The sequence below is a fragment of the Lampetra fluviatilis genome, chromosome 34 (assembly GCF_964198595.1).
Source record: "Lampetra fluviatilis chromosome 34, kcLamFluv1.1, whole genome shotgun sequence".
Taxonomy (NCBI): Eukaryota; Metazoa; Chordata; class Hyperoartia; order Petromyzontiformes; family Petromyzontidae; genus Lampetra; species Lampetra fluviatilis.
The window spans coordinates 4,328,506-4,349,972 of NC_136308.1; the positions used below are offsets into that span (position 1 = coordinate 4,328,506).

Consider the following 21,467-nt stretch of genomic DNA (forward strand, 5'->3'; position numbering starts at 1 on the left):
AAATTATCATTATCACTCACCGCACCTTACTGCAAAAATGTATTTTTTCACAATACGGATACTCCTCTACTTACAAACATGTTAGGTTCCAGAGGTCTTACTCTTAGGTTTTTTCGGTAAAGTCACGTAGGTAAAAATAAAAAAATTGAATAATAATAAATGAAACTAAATCAATGATTGTGATTTAATTGATTTATTTTCATTTATTATTATTATTTTGTACCTACGTGACTTTACCGAAAAAACCTAAGAGTATGAATCCTTGCAGTCACGAAAGCTTCAAATCTAGAATTCCAGAGGTCTGTTCGTAAGTCGATTTGTTCGTAAGTCAAACTTTGCTCCTATCGATTCCAAACGTGTTGTACGGCGTGTACACTAAACACGGAGAACGGCTTTAAAAGTTGTATAATCTCCTGTAGAAGTAGATGCCAACTGCTTCTTCACGTTCTGAAGATGTTGATGCAACCACCGCCATCTATCGTGCGGTGGTGGAACTTACGACTCTAGATCCGAACAGGCAACTGGACAAGGTTTGTTAGAGTCTCTGAAAGTTCGTAAGTCGAGGAGTCCCTGTATCGTTATACTTCTGACGATGCCGTTAGCGCTGACCACCGTGACCCCAGCGCGAGGCGTGTACCCGCTTCTGGTCGTAGTCCTTGAGGTGGGTGATGTTGAAGTTGGTGAAGGCACTCCAGGTGTCGCTGAAAAGGTCTCCATAGCCATAGAAACTCTTCAAGAGCACACGCACACACACACACATTCACAGAGTTGCATCAAGATTCCCCGTGGGGACTAAGGTGCTGGCACAACATGCGAGGGCAGTGGTTGTGTGGCCAGCGCCATCCACGACAAAAATTGTCTTCCCAGTACAACAGGAACTCAGTTCAAGGCTGTGCTGTACGTGCAGATGTTGAACTTCTTTCGCACCGTACGTAGCCAACCGTGCTGATCGGAAGTGACAAGATTAAAGCGGGCAGCGGGGGGTCGCGGCCGTGCGCTCACCGTGTCCCACATGACGATGTTGACGTCCTGCGAGAAGGAGCCGTTGATGTGCTGCGAGATGTATAGGTTGACGAAGTCGCAGAAGTGGTGGTACATGTTGACTCCTGTGGGCAGCGCGCGCATTCACAGTGTGCAGATTAATTTTGGCCGCTGTGAATTTCCACACGCGATAAGCCACTTTTTGTTGGGCTATCATTTGTGTGACGGGTGGCTTACGAACAATAAGTTAATAGCTCGGTGGGCTTTATCTGGAAAGATGGTTTAGTTTTATATGTTTTTAAGTCATTAATTTACCTTTCCTTTACTTTGAATCGAAATTTGTGCTCCTATCGTGTTTTTTTTATGTTTTTTTATTATTTGTAAAGTTCTGACCCGGCCCTGCTGGACATCTGTGAAGAAAGAGCTTCAGAGCTCATCGGATTCCTCCTCCAGTACAAATAAATATTCTGATTCTCATAGGCCGCAAAACGATGCAACAAAGTTGCAAAACGGATGATATGAGCATCGTGGACATTTGGATGTGTCGTCAGCCCCGTAGCATTAAAGAGGCTGGAGGGGGAGGCCTGAGCCCCCTCCAGCCCCCTCCAGCTAAATGCAGAGGGGGCCACCTTTTAAATTATGTTTTTACGGTCGAGTCAAAAAATGTCGGTACAAAGTTTCACAGCATTACATGACAGGCGCCGCTTGCTATATCTCATTGCGCAGGGGGAGAAAGCTTGAGCAGAATGCATAAGGACAGCGCAGATCAAACTGCTCCGGATTTCATTCTCGAGGTTTGTTCAACATTAGCACCTCCGATGAGCACGGTTGGCTACATACGGTGCGAAATCAATTAAAAATACCGTTCATACATACACACATACATCAACAACAACAACCGCCATTCGCCACTAAGTGGCGGTGACGTCACCACGACGCTTGTGCCAGGCCATGTGCACATACATACACACATACACACACACATACAAAGACACAAAGAGCCCCTGTATAGCCTTAACAAACTGTAGGGGCAAGTGCTGTTAGCGAGCACCTATAAAGGCCAGCACGGCAAACGAGGGGGTGGGTGGCCAACACCACGCCCGGCCACCTTTGTCTGCCTAGTGACAATGTTTACATATCGCACCAGGTACTCATTTGAGGCTGAGTCGACCTAGGGGAGGACCAGGACCGGTTCAGATAATCGTCACTGGTGTTGGCCTTATGCGAGAATACACACACACATACACACACATACACACACACATATACACACGTACATACACACGTACATACACACGTACATACACACGTACATACACACATACACACGTACATACACACATACACACGACTATGTCAGGCCGTCCCTCAGTGTTTATCAGAATCAGGACTGGAGCAGGGGGTCGACAACCAAAATAACAAGGACCATTTTTTGTTCGAATTCGGTAAATAAAAACCTCAATATTTCAAGATCCGCACAGCATTGTGGTGAATTCGAGACGGCGGTCCTCAAATAAAGACGTCACGGCGCAGCCCTTGAAGAGCCGCACGCGGCACCGGAGCCGCAGGTTGCCGACGCCCCCCCTGGGCAAGAGGAATGCGACACGATGGGGGCCGCTTTGCCGAGCACCTGCGTCGAGCTTCATGAAGTAAGTCGGCGTCTCCACCACCAGGTCGCAGCGGCCGCTCTCCTCGGGCTGCCGCTCCAGCTGCGTGAAGCTCTGCAACTCCGCAAACCTGGGGTGGGGTGGGTGGGGGGGGGCAGAGACACCGGCACGAGGAGACGTTAAGCCAGGGTTTTGATTTGTGCACGGGAGATGTTCTGGGTTGCTCGTAGACTGGGGTTGGCCCTTGTGTAAGGGTGTCTGACGCCCGGCACGCGGGCCAGACCGGGCCCCCCAAGCCCCTTCCCCCCGGCCTGCCACGTGTTTCAATATTAGTGACTTTTTTATGAAAATTTAACTTTTTAAAGATTCTACCTAAATTCAACCTGAATTCAAACCAGAAATTGATATGGGGGATTTGCCACGCCCGATGCAGTGGTCCAAACAAAGCGGTGTCAGGCATCAGGAAGCAAGCAGCCACAGCACTCAGTGAGTAGCTTTACATATAATTCGATTGATTACGTGGGTGGTTAATGTGAAATTAGCCATCGTTTTTTGTACAGCCGATGTTCGGTGAATGAATACCGTGTTATTATGCTTTTCATTTCCACGTGTGGCCCGTGGAAGCTGCATTTGAATCCAAACTGGACCGCTGTCCGACTGGAGAGGGAGAGATGAGTCCTAATTTAGGCGATGTGCTGGGCGTGGAAACATTTTCGCTGGCTGAGGTGGGATAAAATTAAGCCCCCCAAGTGCCTGGTTTTGATGCTTTACCACTTCCTATTTACCAGAGGTTTTTTGGGTTAGATCGCGTAAATATAAATGTGTCGTTAAACCCGCCGCCACCCAAGAAAGCCAATTAGTAAGGTTTGCAACGTAATAAGAACGTGCCAATTCGTCACTAGTACAGCACACCGGTGTGTTGGAGACCAAATCCATAACATTTACAATCTGAGTACGACGTTTCGCCAGTAATTACCACCAGCAATATCAGGCGGCAACCAGATTTGTGGATACATCCTCCAGTTTCGTTCCTTAAATAGAGGGGTAGATGTGATGACGTCACTTGTGAGTCCTTCACGTGCTTAGTGTGGGGGGGGGATTAATGAATGCATATAAATTACAATCTTACTAATTGGCTGGTACGGGTGGTGGCAGGTTTAACGACACATTTATATTTTCGCGATCTAACCCAGAAAAACCTGTATTACGGATGATATTGGTCGCGAAAGCCTACGTGTTAAACCGTTCCTATTTATCAATATTGTAGCAGAGTTGAGCGTGGTGAGTACTTGGATTGGAAATTTGCCTGTGAACAGGTGTTATAGGCTTGCAGGACGAGGTGGTAAACAAACAGCAGAGCAACAACACATTATTACTTGTTGCAAAGAATATAAATTGTTTGAAGGTGGTGTTGCATCAGCACCGATGCAAATTATTAAATGAAAGCAGTCGTCGTCATACATATATTTTCAGCCGAATGGTTCCCGGTTACTCGCGAGCGGTGTTCCATTTATACAAACTACTGGGAGTACCGACGGGGAAGTTGGTAGGGCTGGGGGACCGGTATTTGGGTGGAGGTTTGGGGTTTGGAGGTTGCGCAAGAGGGAGGCGAGGTGTGGAAAGTTTCGTTTCACTCTGAGGGCTTCGGCCTTGCAGCGGAGGTGGCTTTCGGGGGTTATTAATGAATGGCAACCATTGATGAATTATTCATGAGCATGCGTTGGCAGCCGGGGTTTTTTGGCGATGGGTTCTTGAATCTGTATGGGCAGACGCTTCAGGGTTTTCGCCCCGGGTCTCTGGCTTCCTCTCTCAACTCTCCTGCTCGAGCCAAACACTCGCGAGTAGAACAAACAAACATCCGCAAGGCAGGACTCTCCCGAAAGCGAGTCTTGTGACTCGGCGAGGCCTTCCTGTGGGGAAAAAAAAAGATTCTTGTTTGTTTCTACAATACAGAGACTCCTCTACTTACGAACGAGATTGGTTCCAGAGGTCTGTTCGTAAGTCGATTTTGTTCGCGAGTCCAACTTTACTGCTGTCGATTCCAAACATGTTGTACGGCATGTACACTAAACACGGGGAATGGATTTAAGAGTTACGTAATATCCGGTAGATGTAGATGCCACTGGTTTTTTGTGTTCTGCAAATGTAGATGCCACGACCGCCATCTATTACGCGGCGATTGAACTTACGACTCTCGGTCCGAACAGGCAAATGGACACACGGACAGGTTTGTTCGTATATGTCTGAAAGTTCATAAGTCAAATGTTCACAGCTCGAGGAGTCCCTTTAGTTTTTGTTGGTATCGTGTTGTAGCCGCGAGGTGAAGAAGTGTCCGCTCAGATCGAACGCAGTCACCTCTGGTGCATCTCTTTGACACGCTCTGAATAAAAGCGTGACGAGCTTGGCTTCCAGACTTAACGAATGGGCTTTGCGTATGTCCAAGTATGGATGAATGCAAGTATGTTGAACTTCTTTCGCACCGTAGACTCTACATATATTGAGGAGCTACTACTGTGTGTTATCTTGGTGTGGTCTGGGACTGTTTTGTTGTTGATGTTATTGTTGCCTTTGCTAAATCGGACTTGCATAATTAAGTAACGTTTGATTTATTTATAGTTAGCGACTTGCTTACCATTATCTCTATTTTGCACTCCTGTCGCTTGCTGTTGTGACTCGCCCGACCCACCCCCACACCGGACACGTGGGGGAAAAAAGATCTCTCACAGCTGGACCAAAATTCCTCCTCCGGAACCCAGATTCCCCCCCCTCCGCTCCCCCACCGATTCCAATTCTGGCGGGGGCCGGACTGTCAAAGGAGACGGACGAGGGGGGGGTGGTGGTTGGGGTCTGATGGCGAGCGACGGCGAGCGGTGCGAGCGGCGCGACCGGTGCTCACCACGACTGCAGGGGGCTCTTGTGTTCGCCCTCAGCCGCCAACGCGGCCGCGTCCAGGTCGCAGCGGCCGCCAATCTCCCCGGCCTCGAAGAAGTCTTCGCTAAACCTGGCCACAGGAGGGGAGGAAAAGCGCGAGTGATCGAGTGATTTGCTGCGAAACCCGCCGATGCCGAGGTTCGATTCCCGCTCGCGCCCAACACCGGCGGCGATAATCGGAACCCGTCCTGGGCCTCCGCCAGGTCCAACGCAGCCTCGTAGGAACACCTGGTGCGGCGTGTCAACATCAGCATTGCGAAGGTAAAGGCGGCCGGTGCGTGGAGCTGGCCACACCACTCCCTCCCTCGTGTGCCGAATCGGCCTTCGTAGGTGCTCGCCAACGGCGCTTGTCCCACCATCCTGTATGTCGCGATGTAGGGACCTTTATCTTTGTGCACGTGGGTAGTGGGGGAGCAGTGGCACATTGGTTATGGCACTGCGCTATCAACTCTGACCCATGAGTTCGATTCTCAGCAACAACTCCCGTTAGCGGGGAGTGACATCAGTACTGGTCCTGGGCTTCCTCTCGTTCGACTCGGCCTCAAATGAGTACCTGCCATGGTGTGAGAACATCAGCACCAGGGAGACAGCTCTTGTAAGGTGATCAGGGGTTCCTTGTGCAGAAATGTAGGCACGCAATTACAGAAATGGAGGATCATGGGCCATCGTGTCGTTCAAACCTAAAAGGTGTCACACGTGCTATTACTCAACTCCCGTATAATCATGAGAATTTGCATAGTTTCCATCAGCCGTGACGATTTCAAACCTGCCATCATGCAAATCTCCACTTCAGGTCGTCGCGCGACCATCCAGTTTTACCTGAATTAAACCAGGCCAGCCGCGACTCGTTTTCCTGCATCTGGCAAAAGAATGTTCTTCTTCAGCGAAAACATAAACACTCTTTCAATGGTTTCGTTGACAAATGAGTACATGACGGGCGTTCCACTTATTTCCTTGATTGTATCTCCTTCAGTCGTCACCGAACTGCACACAACTCGACTGTACGAACATTGCGCCATCTCAGTTATGGTGAATTCAGTTTGTGGGTGGGTGGGTGGGTCCAGTGCCGGATTATCCTAGTAGCAAAAGTAGCTACATATGCTACGGGCCCCGCACTTTCAAGGGCCCTGCGCTAAATGCTTTCAAGTTATCAATTCCGTACTGTTAGGTTTTTTCGGTAAAGTCACGTAGGTAAAAAATAAAATTAAAAGTTAATAAAAGTAATAATGGAGATAAAATAAAAATAAAATAATAAATCACGACGTTTCGGAGGCAACACAAGTCTCCGTCATCAGGTGGGACCGTCACAGCTAAAATTACTGCATCAAGTGAGGAAAATTCCAAAAGACCAGCCCTTAAATACAAGTTAATTATTTTATTTTCATTTTATTTCCATTATTACTTTTATTAACTTTTAATTTTATTTTTTACCTACGTGACTTTACCGAAAAAACCTAACAGTATGAATCATTGCAGTCACGAAAGCTTCAAATCTAGAATGATCAATTCCGGTTCAGTGATTCTGCACTTGCTCTTTTACTATAGTACTATACTGCCTTCAGCTTTCATGAACGACTGGGTGTTTAAGGTTAGTGACTTGTCGTATTATCTGGCTGTATAGCAAATGAAAAAATACGATTACTTTACTATGCAAGTAAAACATTTGTGTTTGAATATGTACGTGTTTTTATTCAGGGCCGCTTTATAACATATGCTACAGGCCCCACACTAGCTTAGTCCGGCACTGGGTGGGTCCTGTTACACAAATTGCACCAACCAAACCGGTGACTGACAACAATCATGGTGAGTAAAACCGGTAGCGTGATGAAATTAAAATCACCGTAAAATGGCTAATTATTAATGCCGATTATTTAAACCTCGCCGAGACCTTTACCAGAGAATCTTACGTTTACGATATTTTGTGAATTCCTTCATTGACTGTGTTTTCTGTAAAAGAAACAAATCAGGAATGTAATAATCTTTCCCACCCACCCTAGGGATTTGTGAATTGTCAAGTTTTGGGGTCTTTGATTCGACTTGAGGATCAATTCCTTTTCGTATCATTTGGCATTGTTTCTTGTTTGTTTCGTCTTGTGTGTACAGTTGTGTTTGCACCACCACGATAAATGCAACGTGGGCATTTAATTTTCTAAAGGATATGCAAAAATAAAGCACGTAGTTTCGCTAACGTGATTCGATGCATGGGTTTTGAGTGTACAAATCAATGGTAATCAACGTGATTACAAATAATTACTTGGCAAGAGTAAACCCACCCTTCTAGACAGACAGCAGTCACACTCAAAATCCGCCGCACAGATAGACTGTCGCAAACCACAATTCTCGACTGCCCCCGACGGATATCATCATCATCATCCCCCGCAGGTGGGCGACTCACACAGGGGCTCCATCAGTACTTGAGCCAGCAACTCTGCAAGCGAGGCTCTGTACTACAAGTGAGCATCACGGCAGCACGTCACCGATGATGGGCGACTGCCTTGTCCCATCTGCCTGTCTCTTCTGCACTAATCTCATCCTTTACGGCCTGCGTCGTATGCACCGCCCGTCTTGCCGTGTCAATTCAACTGCGGCATCTCCACATCGCGATCCTCACACCCAGGAGGCTAGTTCGGACGAACGTCGATTCGATTGTGGGGAGATGCACCGAGCGAACGACCCAGGATGCGTGGAGCAACGCTCGATCCCTCCTCTCCCCTCCGGTGGGTCGCTTGTCTGGTGTCGGCGGCAGGTGAAACGTGGAGTGGAGCTCCCCCCTGAGCAGGCGGAGCGGCCTCACCTGTCGGTGCCGCGTCGGGGCTTGCGCAGGTCGACGTAGAGGTTGGTGGCGCGGCAGTAGCGCGTGTATTGCACGCACGTGAGGGACGAGTCGCCCTGCACAGCCACAACCAAAGACAAAGATCCCCCCCCCGTATAAGCTCATCAGACCGTTGGGGCAAGGGCTTTTAGCGAGCAGCGCTTGTGAAGGCCGTCACAGCACACGAGGGGGTGGGTGGGCAGCACCACGCCCGGCCACTTTTGACTGTTGCGCTAACCTTTGCACTACCGCTGCCCGCACACACAGACTCCGCACACACTAATGACAACGGTCCCCCGTATAGCCTTAATAGACTGTTGGGGCAAGTGCTGTTAGCGAGCACCTATGAAGGATGGCACGGCACACGAGGGGGTGGGTGGCCAGCACCACGTGCGACCGCCTTTGCCTCCCCAGTGTTTACACATCGCACCGAGTACTTATTTGAGGCCGAGTCGACCTAGGGGAAGAGCCAGGACCGGCTCAGATGATCGTCACCGATGTTGGCCATGAGCGGGAATCGAGCTCGGGTCGCCGGGTTCGTAGCGCAGCGCTAACCGCTACTACACGACCGCTCCCCTACGACCAACAACCACCGCCACAACGAAAGCAGCAACCACCACCACAACCACCACCACAACCACCACCGCCACCACGACGACGACTAAAACCGCCACGACCACCAGCGCCGCCGCAAGCAGTCGGTGGAGACGAGAGACAGAAGCGACGAGACGGACGGTGCAACATACACCACCAAGTGCCGAGAGAGACCAAAGGGAAACCGACCCGTGAACAGGCGTGCACGATGGCCGTGCGACAGATCCAAGCAAGTTCATTTCAAGTTCATTTATTAGGTATAGCCCTGTGAGCCATTCGGCTCTTGAAACGGGTGCAACTGCAACAAACAAAAACATGAACAAAAAACATCTTAAAGTGAATATGTGACTGAGTGCAAACAGAAAATCCAAAAAAAGACAGCAAAATATTGCAGAAAAAGCACCGTACACCAACACTGTTACTTTCCAAGCAGCGAGCTTCGATTTCAGGTCGATCTTTACAGCTTCTTCCGCCCCAGCCCACCCCGCACGTTTGATCCCAGGCCTTGCTGTGAATGTGCTGCAGGTACACCCTGTTATAGACACCCTGCCAAGACTCACCCACCTTAGTCAGTGTGATTCACCTCCATTGTAACGCACCACACCGCATGTATGTAGGAAAGTAGTTTAAAATAGTGGACGAAAACACACTCACCATGAGTGTCTGGTCAGGGTCAAGGGAGTGTCTGGTGAGTGTCTGGTGAGTGGTGTCCGGTCAGAGGTGAGCAGTCAAATCAGGTGGTGACTGTCGGGTGAGTGTCTGCCAACTTGTGCGTTGGTAATCGTCAGGTAAATAGTGAGCGGTGATGGTCATTTGAATGGTGAGCATCACATGAGTGGTGAGTGTTCTGGTGAGTGGTGAGTGTCTGGTGAGTGGTGAGTGTCTGGTCATTGTCTAGTCATTGTCTGGTGCGTGTCATGCGAGTGGTTTGTGTCTGGTGCGTATTTAATGTCCAGTGTCAGATGAGTGTCTGGTGCATATCAAGTCATCCCGTCTGTAAGAAGTTATGCCCTTTAGTAGTTAAATACGAAATTCCCTTGGTTCTAAGCGGCTCAAAAGACATTAATGTATCTTGGACAACACTTCACAAGGGAAGCACACAACTCATTTTTATTCAGCATTGCCTCTTGTCTTTAGTTTATTATCCTCCCCCCTCGCCTCCGATGGGCACGGTTGGCTACGTACGGCGCGGAAGAAGTGCAACGTGCACACACATGCATACAACTGGAGTTGGTTCGTGCAAAACCATTGCACCGTGACTAGCCGCTTGCCCGTTGCTGCGCACGCGGCATCCCACAGCCGTGAGTGACAGCGCTCGCCCCACGTGGGGTCATCAAGGCCTCGACGCGATTGCCCTGCCCTGCCTGCGTCCGTCCGTACGGACGGAGAACATCTCGCGCGGGTCACTTTGACAATCACGTTGGCTGCCACCAACATAATTCGGGAACACAACGGCATTTTGAGAGGGTTATTTTCTGTATTACCCCTAGTGGTTGCAGGGGGCGGGGGTCATGTGATCAAATCACAAACAGGACATGCGCGGGTTTGCACGCGCAAGATATGGCGCACGCATCGCGTAAGAACCGATCTCAGTAGAGGGATCGGTGCTGAGACCGAACGCTGCAGTCGAACGCTCTCCGGCGAGTGGGAAACCTTTTCTAAAGTTCATTCCCAGCGCTTAACACCCTCCCTGGGGCAGGCGCAGACATCACAGGCGGCCCCGCCTTAGAAATCCGATAAGAGCTCCCGTAGTAAAAGCCACCAAACCACTTATTTGTTTATTCTTTGAGACCCTTTTGACAATACAATGACAACCCCTGCAGCAGCAACACTTGCATTCAGAAAAAAAAGTTTGGAACGTAGTTTTTTTTTCAAACCAAGATAATCTCTTTGCCATGTTACAATGGACCAGGTTCACTCGTGAGGCGTGTTCCAAAGCCTCTTGCCCCTCTTTAGGCACATACCGACGCATCGAGCCGTCAAATGAAATCGATTCTTACGCTCAAAACAGATTATAATTGATTGTTGCTAATACACCCGGAAATAAAATTCACCATGGAGGTAGAAAAGGATGGCATGCTACCCTTCTTGGATGTTTTAATCAAAAGGAGACCAGATGGCTCAATGAGCCACTCTGTCTAGAGGACAGTAACCCATACTGACGCCTACCTAAAACCTGATTCCCACCACCATCCATCCCAGAAGAATTCCCGCATCAAAACGCTACACCATAAAGCTCAATGTATCTCCGACCATGAACACCTAACCAGTGAACTCAAACACGTACACCGGGTTCTCAAGGCTACTTTACACCTCTGAAGAGCGATTGCAGCTCGTTTTCCAGCACGTCCCACCCATTCGTATTGCAATCTGGATTCAACATCATGCAATCGCTGCAAGGGATATGAAGCCTACAGCTTAAGAGATCCCGTGACTGCTCTGTGCAGATTGCTATGGCATCATGTGATTTGAGGGCAGAACGCTCAAAACTACCTATAAACACTTCCTGGCATAGAGCCCCCAACCCTCATATTGTACACCCCGAAGTGATGACAGAATCACAAAAACAATATAGAAATGTACCAGGAAGTGCACTTTGTATGTATGTATGTTGAACTTCTTTCGCACCGTACGTAGCCAACCGTACCAAATCGGAGGTGTGGAGCCAAACTAAACAAAGTCGCGGCCCATATATATCTCTCTGGAACCACGTATGTTTACCCAACCCCGATTTAAAGCGGTGCAGTTTGACAAAATTCACCGACAGCCCCCTGGATGTGGGAGTGGGGCGACGGGTTGTGTAGCGTCCGTACCGGTTGCCTGGCTCGGCACAGGGTCTTGAGCTCTCCCACACGCTCCTTCACGTAGCCGAAGTCCGCCTGACGCCAATAAAGGTACTCCGCCGCCTCCACGGAGTTGGCCCTGTAAAAGAAAAACGGCGGACGCCATTAGCGGCACTGCGATATATGAAGCCGGTGACGCGGGTTTCGCTCCCGGCCACGGCTAACGTTTCCTGGCCGCAGCTGACACCGGTGGTACATGATATACAAACCGGTAATTTAACCCAGCGGTGATGTATGGCCAAGCAATCCTCATGGCCGACAAAGAATGAGGAGGGCTTCATTCCAGCAGCGGATTGACAAATCGAAATCCGAATTTGTATTAATCCTGGAGAAATCCGATGAGCTATGAAGCTTTTTTTTTACAGATCTCCAATCGGGGCGGATCAGAAAGATACAACAACAAAGAATTACAAACACACCATAGAAATGCAAAGTACAGGAAAGGTAAGCAAAGACTAAAACCAAACGATTTTCACCCCATAAAGCTCACCGACATATTTGCGGTAGGAATGCATGGAAAGAGGCGGTGCAGAAGAGACAGCGAATACGGCGCAAGTGAGAGTTTACAAACAACAGACGGGACAAACGAAAGCACAGTAGGTATAAATCAACAGCATATAAATAGTATACAGAGACAGAGCACAGACAGGAGTGTGGCTGGCCGCAACAGGGCGACTGCTGCTAAATGAGGGCTGGCTTTCACTTCCACAACATTCATCATGAAGCATGGCAACACGGCACAGCAGGAAGGGTGACAACCCAGAAAGCAGAGTGCCATGACAGCTGGGAGGGTGCCAATAGTGCGACAGTGACATTGCGGCTGTGACAATTTTGTATACATCAATGAGAGAGCCAATGCTTCGGATACAGTGTGATGCATAAGTGAGTGCGCGCTTGTGCATTCATGTTCTGGTGAAGCGGTGAGTGTGTTGGTGCATCGGTGAGTGTGCTGGTGGCATTTGTGAGTTGACGAGTGAACTGGTGAATCGGTGAGTGTGCTCGTGACATTTCTGAGTTGGCGAATGAACTGGTGACATTTGCGAGGTGGCCGCTGATCTGGCGAATCGGTGAGTGTGTTGGTGCGTTGGTGAGCGTGCCGGTTAAGTGCGCTGACCAGGCGGTGTTGGAGGATGAGCAGACCGGGAAGCGGAAGCTGTGGCGTGGCACGCACCCCTCCTCGTAGCCCCAGCAAGAGGAGTTCACCCTCGACAGATGTCTCTGTGCGACAGCAGCAGCGTTCCCAATCCTTCTCGTCGCGTCATCTCGCGCGAGCACGCATCTCACCGCTGTGTGCAGTGAATTTATGATAATGCAGCACGGAGCCAATGTGTGCACAACCAGCGTTCGTATACTCGACACTCAAGACTTTATTTCAGCTGGCCTCGGAGCCCGCTCAGCCGAGCAGCACTTTAACAAGGACGACCAGACGTAGACACAGTCCACATCCACCATGCCATCGTCACGGCAGGGCCGGTCGAATAGAGGAACAACCAGAGGTCTATCTTGAAACTTTCCAAGGCGGGGGCAGGGAGCAGTCACAATCGTACCGAGAATATTGAAATAGGGCCCTACATTAATAATACATCAATATATTGTATCTTTACATTTCAAAGAGGGGTCACTGCCTGCATCGCCCCCCCCCCCCCCGCCTTTGATCCGCCACTGTAACGTCAATCAATCGAACTTTATTTCTTTAAATATGCATTTCTCAAATCAAGGCCCCTGCACACACACTATTATTATTATTACAAACAAAATTACCACTGACCGTACCGATGTCCGTGTAAACATGACGACAGTGAGCGCAGAATATGCAACGACAATATAGGTGTGTGACACACCGTACAGTTAGTTTGCGTCTTTGACCACAGTGTGCGTGACGCTCATGCTCGTGTTTCTGGACAGCGGAGATGTAGTTGCAACATCCGCACAGTCCTTCATTCCTACAGGGTCAATAAAATGACGATCGCTCTGCGGGAAGTGGTTGTGCTCTGCGTAGATTTTTCCGCTGCCATAGAAATGTGGGATTTCAACCCATGGGCTCAGGGCTGTGAAAAAGGAAGGGACCACCATTTTGCACTCCTTTTGGAAGGAAACTACTTGATGGGTTAATTTCTTCAAACTCGGTGGCCTACATTAAATCCCTGGTCAAATATACACAACGGCACCAGTGCTCCAAATGATGTCTGACCCTGGCCTGACCCATCCCAACCAGTCCCCACCTGAAAACAAGAACAACTCTTGATGCTCGGTCAATCACTCAACGATCAGCAGGGAAACACATTGGCCGATAGTTCTCTTGCAAGGTTAGCTACAGGAATTTGCCCTTTAGCCTATTTATTTTGCTTCCTTGTACCTAAGACGTGTGTGTCTGTCTGTTGAAACTTCGACCACACCGTACGTGCTAATTGGAGGCGTGGGGGAAAGACAGCAACAAACCCAACACAAAAAGCAGTTTCTAAAGAAATGAGCTAACAATGTAGACGATAAAAAAGTGCAAAGCTCCACTGGATTCATAATATCGGGAGGAGGAGCGTTCCAGATGGCCGCAGAAGCGTGTCTGAAAGCGTCGTGATGCGGTGACCGTGCACAGACTCCAGAGCCATGCGCCAACATCGAAGGCACTGTGAGCACTTCTACTTCTATCCTGGAAGTTCTCCCTCCTCTCCTTTTGAATTTGAATTCAAACCTGTTGAGCTTCTTCGGGTAACGACAGGCACACTTTATTCATGTTGCACTGTTTACATAATATGTGGTTCTGACCGAAACTATAACTTTGTATTTTATCACTGCGCAATGTTCGCATTTCTTCCAGGGTAATATCACCACTTTGAAGCACTTTCTGTTACCGGTTAATTTGCTTTGCTACCACTGGAGTTTAAGGAGAATTGACGTCGACATATTTGACCTTGTGATGTAACCCAGGCCACCATTGCAAGCGAGTGCCACGATTACGGTTGGACTCCCGAGTGCACTGAGGGTGCACAAGCAAGTCTCTATACCTTGCAATTGCACGGACTTCGGCAATCCCATTACGGGCCGCTGCCACTCACCTTGTACGGACACCGGGGGTCCGCCACGCATGACTCTGTCTCTTGCGGGCGGCCGTGCAGGTAGTAGGGTATGTGCTCAGGGTGGAGGTTGAAGTTGGTGAAGTTGGTTGACGGTGAGATCTGAGCGCCCCCCAGGCACGGACAGACGACAACCCAGAGGCACAGCGCTGACCACGGCGCCATCCTCGACTCGAACCTGCGATGACACGCCGAGCGGAATTTGTGTTGTTGTTGTTGTTACAACACACGAGCCACGTGGAGGAGACACCTCGTACCCTGACAACGTCCTTGCGATTCGCTTTCACTCGATTGTCACCAGCAGTTGTCAACATCGCCTCCTGAAACTGTGCGTGAGATTCCATCCCCTCCCCCCGCCTCACCCAGCCCCAGCCATCTGTGCTGCCGACTGCCCGTCGCTGCTCACGGCTACCGTTTCAGCTTTCGTTAGTGAACCGTGGCCGGGAATCGAACTTAGGTTGCCGGGTTCACAGCGCAGTGCGCCACCGCTTCCCACGATGTAAATACGTACACTATTTATACAAACACACACACACGTACATGGTACACTATTAATACAAACACACACACACAAGTACATACGTGGACAACGCCGCACACAGTCCCCGCGGTCAGAAACGACTCTGGCGCCACGACGCCAAGGTCGCGTCTCGCCGACAGCAGCGAGCGCAGACCGGGCCGCGGCCGGGACGATCCTGCCTCGATGGGTTTTGAAAACAAAACGACAGGAAAGTAAAAAAAAACCTCCCCAGAAACCGCGGGCGTGTCGAGGAAAAGCCCCGAGATAAAGCCCCGTGAACGAGCAGCGTGCAGCGTTGTGACCGTGGCGGGGGGGGGCGGGTTCACGGCGAGGACCCCCGGGGGCGATCCCCAGGGCGCGGTGGTGCGATCTGCAACTTTAGAACTCGACTGTGCGTGGGCGGCGTTGTCTCCGACGGTGGGAAAGAAAGCCATCTATTCTCACACATTACCGATCCCCTTCGAGGCAGCCAATGCCATGCACGTACACACGCACATACACACGCACGTACACACGCGTGCACACACGCACGTACACACGCACGTACACACGCGTGCACACACGCACGTACACACGCACATACACGCGTGCACACACGCACGTACACACGCACGTACACACGCGTGCACACACGCACGTACACACGCACGTACACACGCACGTACACACGCGTGCACACACGCACGTACACACGCACGTACACACGCACGTACACACGCGTGCACACACGCACGTACACACGCACGTACACACGCGTACACACACGCACGTACACACGCACGTACACACGCACGTACATACGCAACCTCCAGCTAATTGTTTGAATTTATTTCTCACACACTTTTTTTAGGTGAAGGTAAAGGTGCAGCCCCTGCAGTTGCTCGCTCACGCCACTGCCGACAGAAGGGCCTCCACTCGACGGAGGTCTCGAGACCATCTCTAGAGGGTAGATTGAAAACTCAATTCTTTCAAAATGCCTTTTGTCTTTAGTTTAGTCCTCACCCTGCACCTCCGATGAGCATGGTTTGCTACGTCCGGTGCGAAAGAAGTTCAACATACAGGGTATTTTGGCCTAATCTTCCACGCTGATCAGACATCTTGGAAGTGGGAGTATCAAACCACACGTGACCTCTACCGATGGACTAACTGTGGCGTAAGGAGCCGTCCATAAATGACGTCACGCGATTTTTGACGATTTTTGACCCCCACCCCCCTCGTCACACGGCGTCACAAAAAGTCAGACCACCCCCTCAAATATGACGTCACAAAGCTCTGCCCCCCCCCCCCCCCAAAAACCATATTTCCATTTTGAAAATAAAACATGCTTCAAATCGCTTTCAACTATTGTCATTGTAGTGCGTATTTAATGTGACGTCACATTTCTCAAACCCCCCCGACCCCATCACACATCGTCACAAATGTCTGACCCCCCCCCTAGGTGCGTGACGTCATTTATGGACGGCCCCTAACCCATTTATACCGCTCGGTGTGGACAGAGGCGGCGCTTGTGGATTTCAGAATCTGGCACCAATGGTTGCAACTGCCACGCCGGGAGATCGAATTGAACTTCTGACCTCTGGATTGCAAGTCCAGTGTGCGAACCATTATTTCACTGCAGCTTCCCTCAAACACTTTACACAACACATGTAGATTACAAATTCTTACGGCCGAAAGTGGGTAATGCCAAACTAAATAATAAATACAGACTCGGGTTCGATTGACTCAATCATCATCCATGATCAATAAAATTTTGCCAATTACCAATGAGGTTATCCTGGTCTCTTTGAGTTCTCACCTGGATAAACAAAATAAACGCGAAACTTGAAGTTTAATCCACTGTTGGATAGCAAAAGAAGTAATATTTAAAAATAAAATTTTAAAACACGCTTTAATGAAATGTACCCTACTCGTAATGGCAGAACTCCACGACTCCAGGAAGTGGCCCCAAAGCTTGCCTTAACGTAAGGGACCGTGGTGGTTTACAGCCAACGTCAGTTGAGCGTGGACAATTAGACCTAAGCCGAAACATAACATATAAAAATTAATGTTTATATTTGAAAAAATAATTTTTGATAGAATATAGTATTATCATCAGTATGATACTGGTGTAACCAGGAGGTTCCTACCAGTATCACGTGTCACAAAGCCAGTCCTTAAAAGTGCTGCATGCGGCTCCAGAGGCGCTGGTTGCCGACCCCTGGTCCAGACCACCGGCCAATGGCGGCTCGTGACATCTCCACTGGGCGGGGCTGTTGCGAGTGACCCCTGAACTGTCGGTGTTCTAATAAAGAAAACCTCGCCATGTCATTGGCCTTCCCGTGAAAGTGATACAACTGTCTTATCTACCAACGGTCGGCGTTTATAGACAATACGAAACAAAACAACAAAGCACTCAAATGCTGTCCCAATGACCCTCAAGTCCACACTACACAACCCCATTGACACCGCCAAAAGCCTAGGGCGTGTAGGCCGTGACCTGCTATATTTGCACAGTGCAACGTAGCGTTGTGACATCGTCATTTCTGATCCATTCAGTGCACGTGATCACCTCTCGTCACCTCTTGTCTGCAGGCCTCTCATCTGTATGACCTGTTTATCTTTCCTCCGATGTGGCCCACGGGCAAAAGCTGAAGAACCCTGGCTTTAGCATTACTGTTTACATAACATTACATCCTGTAATGGACCCTCGTGTTTGTCACACGCATTTACTGGTCCTGGCCCATTGAATCGGCAACGAATGCCAAGGAGAAAGACTCGGACATAATTATAACGGCATGTCAATGTATCTTAAATCAAAACCGTGTGTATAAACACAGCCAATCACCCGTGATGTGCCCAATGTTGTCACACCTCAGAGGCTAAGCAGGGTGGAGACTGGATAGTGAGTGCTCGGATTGATTAAAACTGGCTGGGGGTTGTGCTACGTAGTGGTGGGCAGTGGAGCAAAATCCATCATTGTTCTGTACTTCAATGCTCCCACCATCTTCGCTCCCCACCGCCACCGACTCGCACTGACCAAGGCTTGGTGAGGTCCTCATCCAGCAGTAGATTGACAAACGGGCTATACATGTACTCATAATAATTCCCCTTCTGTATCGAGTGACACAAAAGCCTATAGAACACGAGCAAAAGCCCGCTCCTGGTTAAGTATAAAAGCATGGGCTGTTTTTTTGTATGGATGCCTGCGAGTGTGGCCACAAATCGACCACATTGTAAACACCCACGGCTGTCCTCACTCCTTTAAAGGAGGAATGGACGAGATCCACTCTGCTCGCGGAAAACAGGGAAACAAATAAATTAAATCAGGACGTTTCGGAGGCAACACAAGCCTCCGTGTTGCCTCCGAAACGTCGTGATTTGATTTATTTGTTTTCCTGCTTTTAACCTACGTGACTTTACGGAAAAAACCAAAGAGTATGGTTCCTTGCAGTCACGAAAGCTTCAAATCTAGAATGGATAACAAATCTAAAATTACATCTTTAACCTGCTGTTATTAATCCGTACAAAAGAAGTATGTATGTTTGTTGAACTTCTTTCACACCATACGTAGCCGACCGTGCTATAATCGGAGGTGCGGGGGGAGAACAACAAACACAAAAAGGTGTTCTAAAGAAATGCATTTTCAATCGAGATTTATGATTGCGATTTTTTTTTCACTCCTTTAAAGGAGAAATGGACGAGATCCACTCTGCTTCGTTACCCGGTTTGCGGCTGTCGCCTGATGAAGCTGGTTGTAATTACTGGCAAAACGTCGTAACGTCGTACTCAGATTGTAAATGTTGTGGCTTTGCTCTCTCCAACACACCGGTGTGCTGTGCTAGTAATTAATTGGCACGTTCTGTTTACACGACAAACCTTACTAATTGGTTGTGTCGGGTGGTGGCTGGTTTAACGACACATTTAGATTTTTACGCGATCTAACCCAAAAAAACCTGTATTATGTTGAAATTCTTTCACACCGTACGTAGCCAAACGTGCTAATCGGAGGTGCCGGGCTAAGGACAAGAAACTAAACACACACACACAAAACAAACCACGCACGCAAGACTTGCTCCAGCTGGCAAGCGTGTGGGAATCTGGCTCGCTGGCTGCTCCAGTGTCATTCACAGCACCAGCAGCAACCACTGTACGTTCCCACATGTTGATGTTGGAATGAGGCGCTGTATACATCTCTAGGAGATAAAGACTTACACATTACCGCCACGTACATGCGTATTCATGCAGTTCCAGAGTATACAGCATATCTATTCGACTGTATCGGTAACGCATTTTCCGTATGTAAATGTTATATAACACAAGTTTTAAATGGCGCGTAACATATACGCACATTAAAGTGTGTACTGTACACAAAAGTCACGTTATATAAAGCGCATTCCTACAAACCTACGCATTTGTGAACCATGTAATTATGGAACTTATGTAAAGCATAGACCACGTCGCGAACTCTGGCTACATCCCCTCAATGGCCTAGCCACCCGCCAAACTAAGACCGTCAGGACATCGCGTGCTCTTAAGCTGTGCCCTCTGCAACCGCCTGGAACACTTCCTTCTGGCATTAGAATTTCCACCAGAACTTTGGCTCTTTTAAATCTACATCGAAAACTCATTTACTTAGGGCTGCCTTTTTTGCGTATCGTCTGTTGTCACTCTCTCCCGCACCTCCGATTAGCGCGGTTGGCTATGTACGGTGCGAAAGAAGTTTCAACATATTATGCAGAACAAGGCTAGGAAACACCCGTGGAATTTCACGGCTTAATTCTCCCCAAAACAACCCATTTGTCCTCACACACAATTACACAACAACAACCGCCATTCACCACTAAGTGGTGGTGACGTCACCACGACGCTTGTGCCAGGCTACGTGCACGTTAAGGCCACGTGAAGTGTCGAACGCCCGCTGGCAGGAGGTCATGGGACAGACCCAGGTGCCATGGGTTGACTGACTGAGATGACTGTCCGATGCACCGCCTGTGACCCCTAATGTGCCAACGACAATTCCACGCACAATTACACACAATTATAATTACACGCACATATATATACGCACACAAAAAGACATAGATCCCCCGCATAGCCTGAACAGTCTGTTGGGGCAAGTTACTGTAGGCGAGCGGCACTGTGGCACACGAGGGGGCTGGCTTGCCAGCACCACGCTCAGATGTAATGCTCACATTGATTTCCCAGCAAGCGTTGGGCCAATAGTTTGTGGCATGTGGTTGGCACCGTTGGACCAATGTCGGCCCAACGTTCCGTGTTAACTGCTCGAATGATCACCGTGGCGGTGATCGCCTCCGATTTACAACCCCGCGCCAGTGGCAGGAATTCCTCATTCCTATGGCAGGGGCGAGTCGCACCATGGTATTTACCTATTTTATCGTTCACGAGAGGATGATGGATGGGCTATCGAGTGAAACTAGGATTTCGAACTCGCAAGCTCCCTTTTGGGGAGGCACTCGCTCTCCCGCCGAGCCTACTGGCTGGGTAAATGAAGTAAATGTGTGAATAATAGGATACGGGAGGGCGTTCGTCAGGCAATATAACAACGTGGAATCGTACTCACAAGTGCTTGCTTGCTTGCTCTTTGCTGCTGGTGCTGGCAATAATACCGGGGCAGCCAGCCAGGTCCCTCTGCTGCACGCTTGCCAGTTGGAGCAAGTCACATCACGAGAGAGTGAGCGCCGCCACTGTGTGGACCCTGCAAAAGGCACAAAGATCCCCCCTGTAGCCGGAACAGACTGGTTGGGGCGAAGTGCTATGAAGGCCGTCTTTGTCTCCGTCTTTGTCTCCCCCACACCAGGTACTCGTTTGAGGCTGAGTCGACCTAGAGGAAGACACCACAACCGGTTTCAGATCATCGTCATCCGGGAATCGAACTCGGGTCGCCGGTTTCGTAGGGAAGCGCACTCACCGCTGCACCACCGCTCCCCACACACAGACATACACACAGACAGACACACACACAGAGAAGCACAGAGACACACAGAGATACACAGACACACACAGAGGCACACACACAGACACACAACAACAACAACAACAACCGCCATTCGCCACTAAGTGGTGGTGACGTCACCACGACGCTTGTGCCAGGCCAAGTGCACCTTGAGG

The 21,467-nt window shown here is 49.4% G+C and overlaps 1 protein-coding gene across 1 annotated transcript in view; it reads right to left on the reverse strand.

The window, feature by feature from the left end:
* EOGT (EGF domain specific O-linked N-acetylglucosamine transferase) overlaps positions 1–21,047 on the reverse strand; it is a 30,456-nt gene extending 9,409 nt beyond the window's left edge. Inside the window, exons 1-9 of the mRNA XM_078872324.1 lie at positions 20,920–21,047; positions 14,822–15,017; positions 12,883–12,986; positions 11,739–11,847; positions 8,314–8,408; positions 5,485–5,589; positions 2,612–2,718; positions 1,003–1,106; positions 638–730 (exon numbers count right to left, since the gene is read on the reverse strand). Of these exons, the coding sequence (XP_078728450.1) occupies positions 638–730; positions 1,003–1,106; positions 2,612–2,718; positions 5,485–5,589; positions 8,314–8,408; positions 11,739–11,847; positions 12,883–12,986; positions 14,822–15,004 (900 nt within the window). The 5' untranslated portion in view covers positions 15,005–15,017; positions 20,920–21,047. The remainder of the gene's footprint in view (positions 1–637; positions 731–1,002; positions 1,107–2,611; positions 2,719–5,484; positions 5,590–8,313; positions 8,409–11,738; positions 11,848–12,882; positions 12,987–14,821; positions 15,018–20,919) is intronic.
* Between the last annotated feature and the right edge of the window lie 420 nt (positions 21,048–21,467).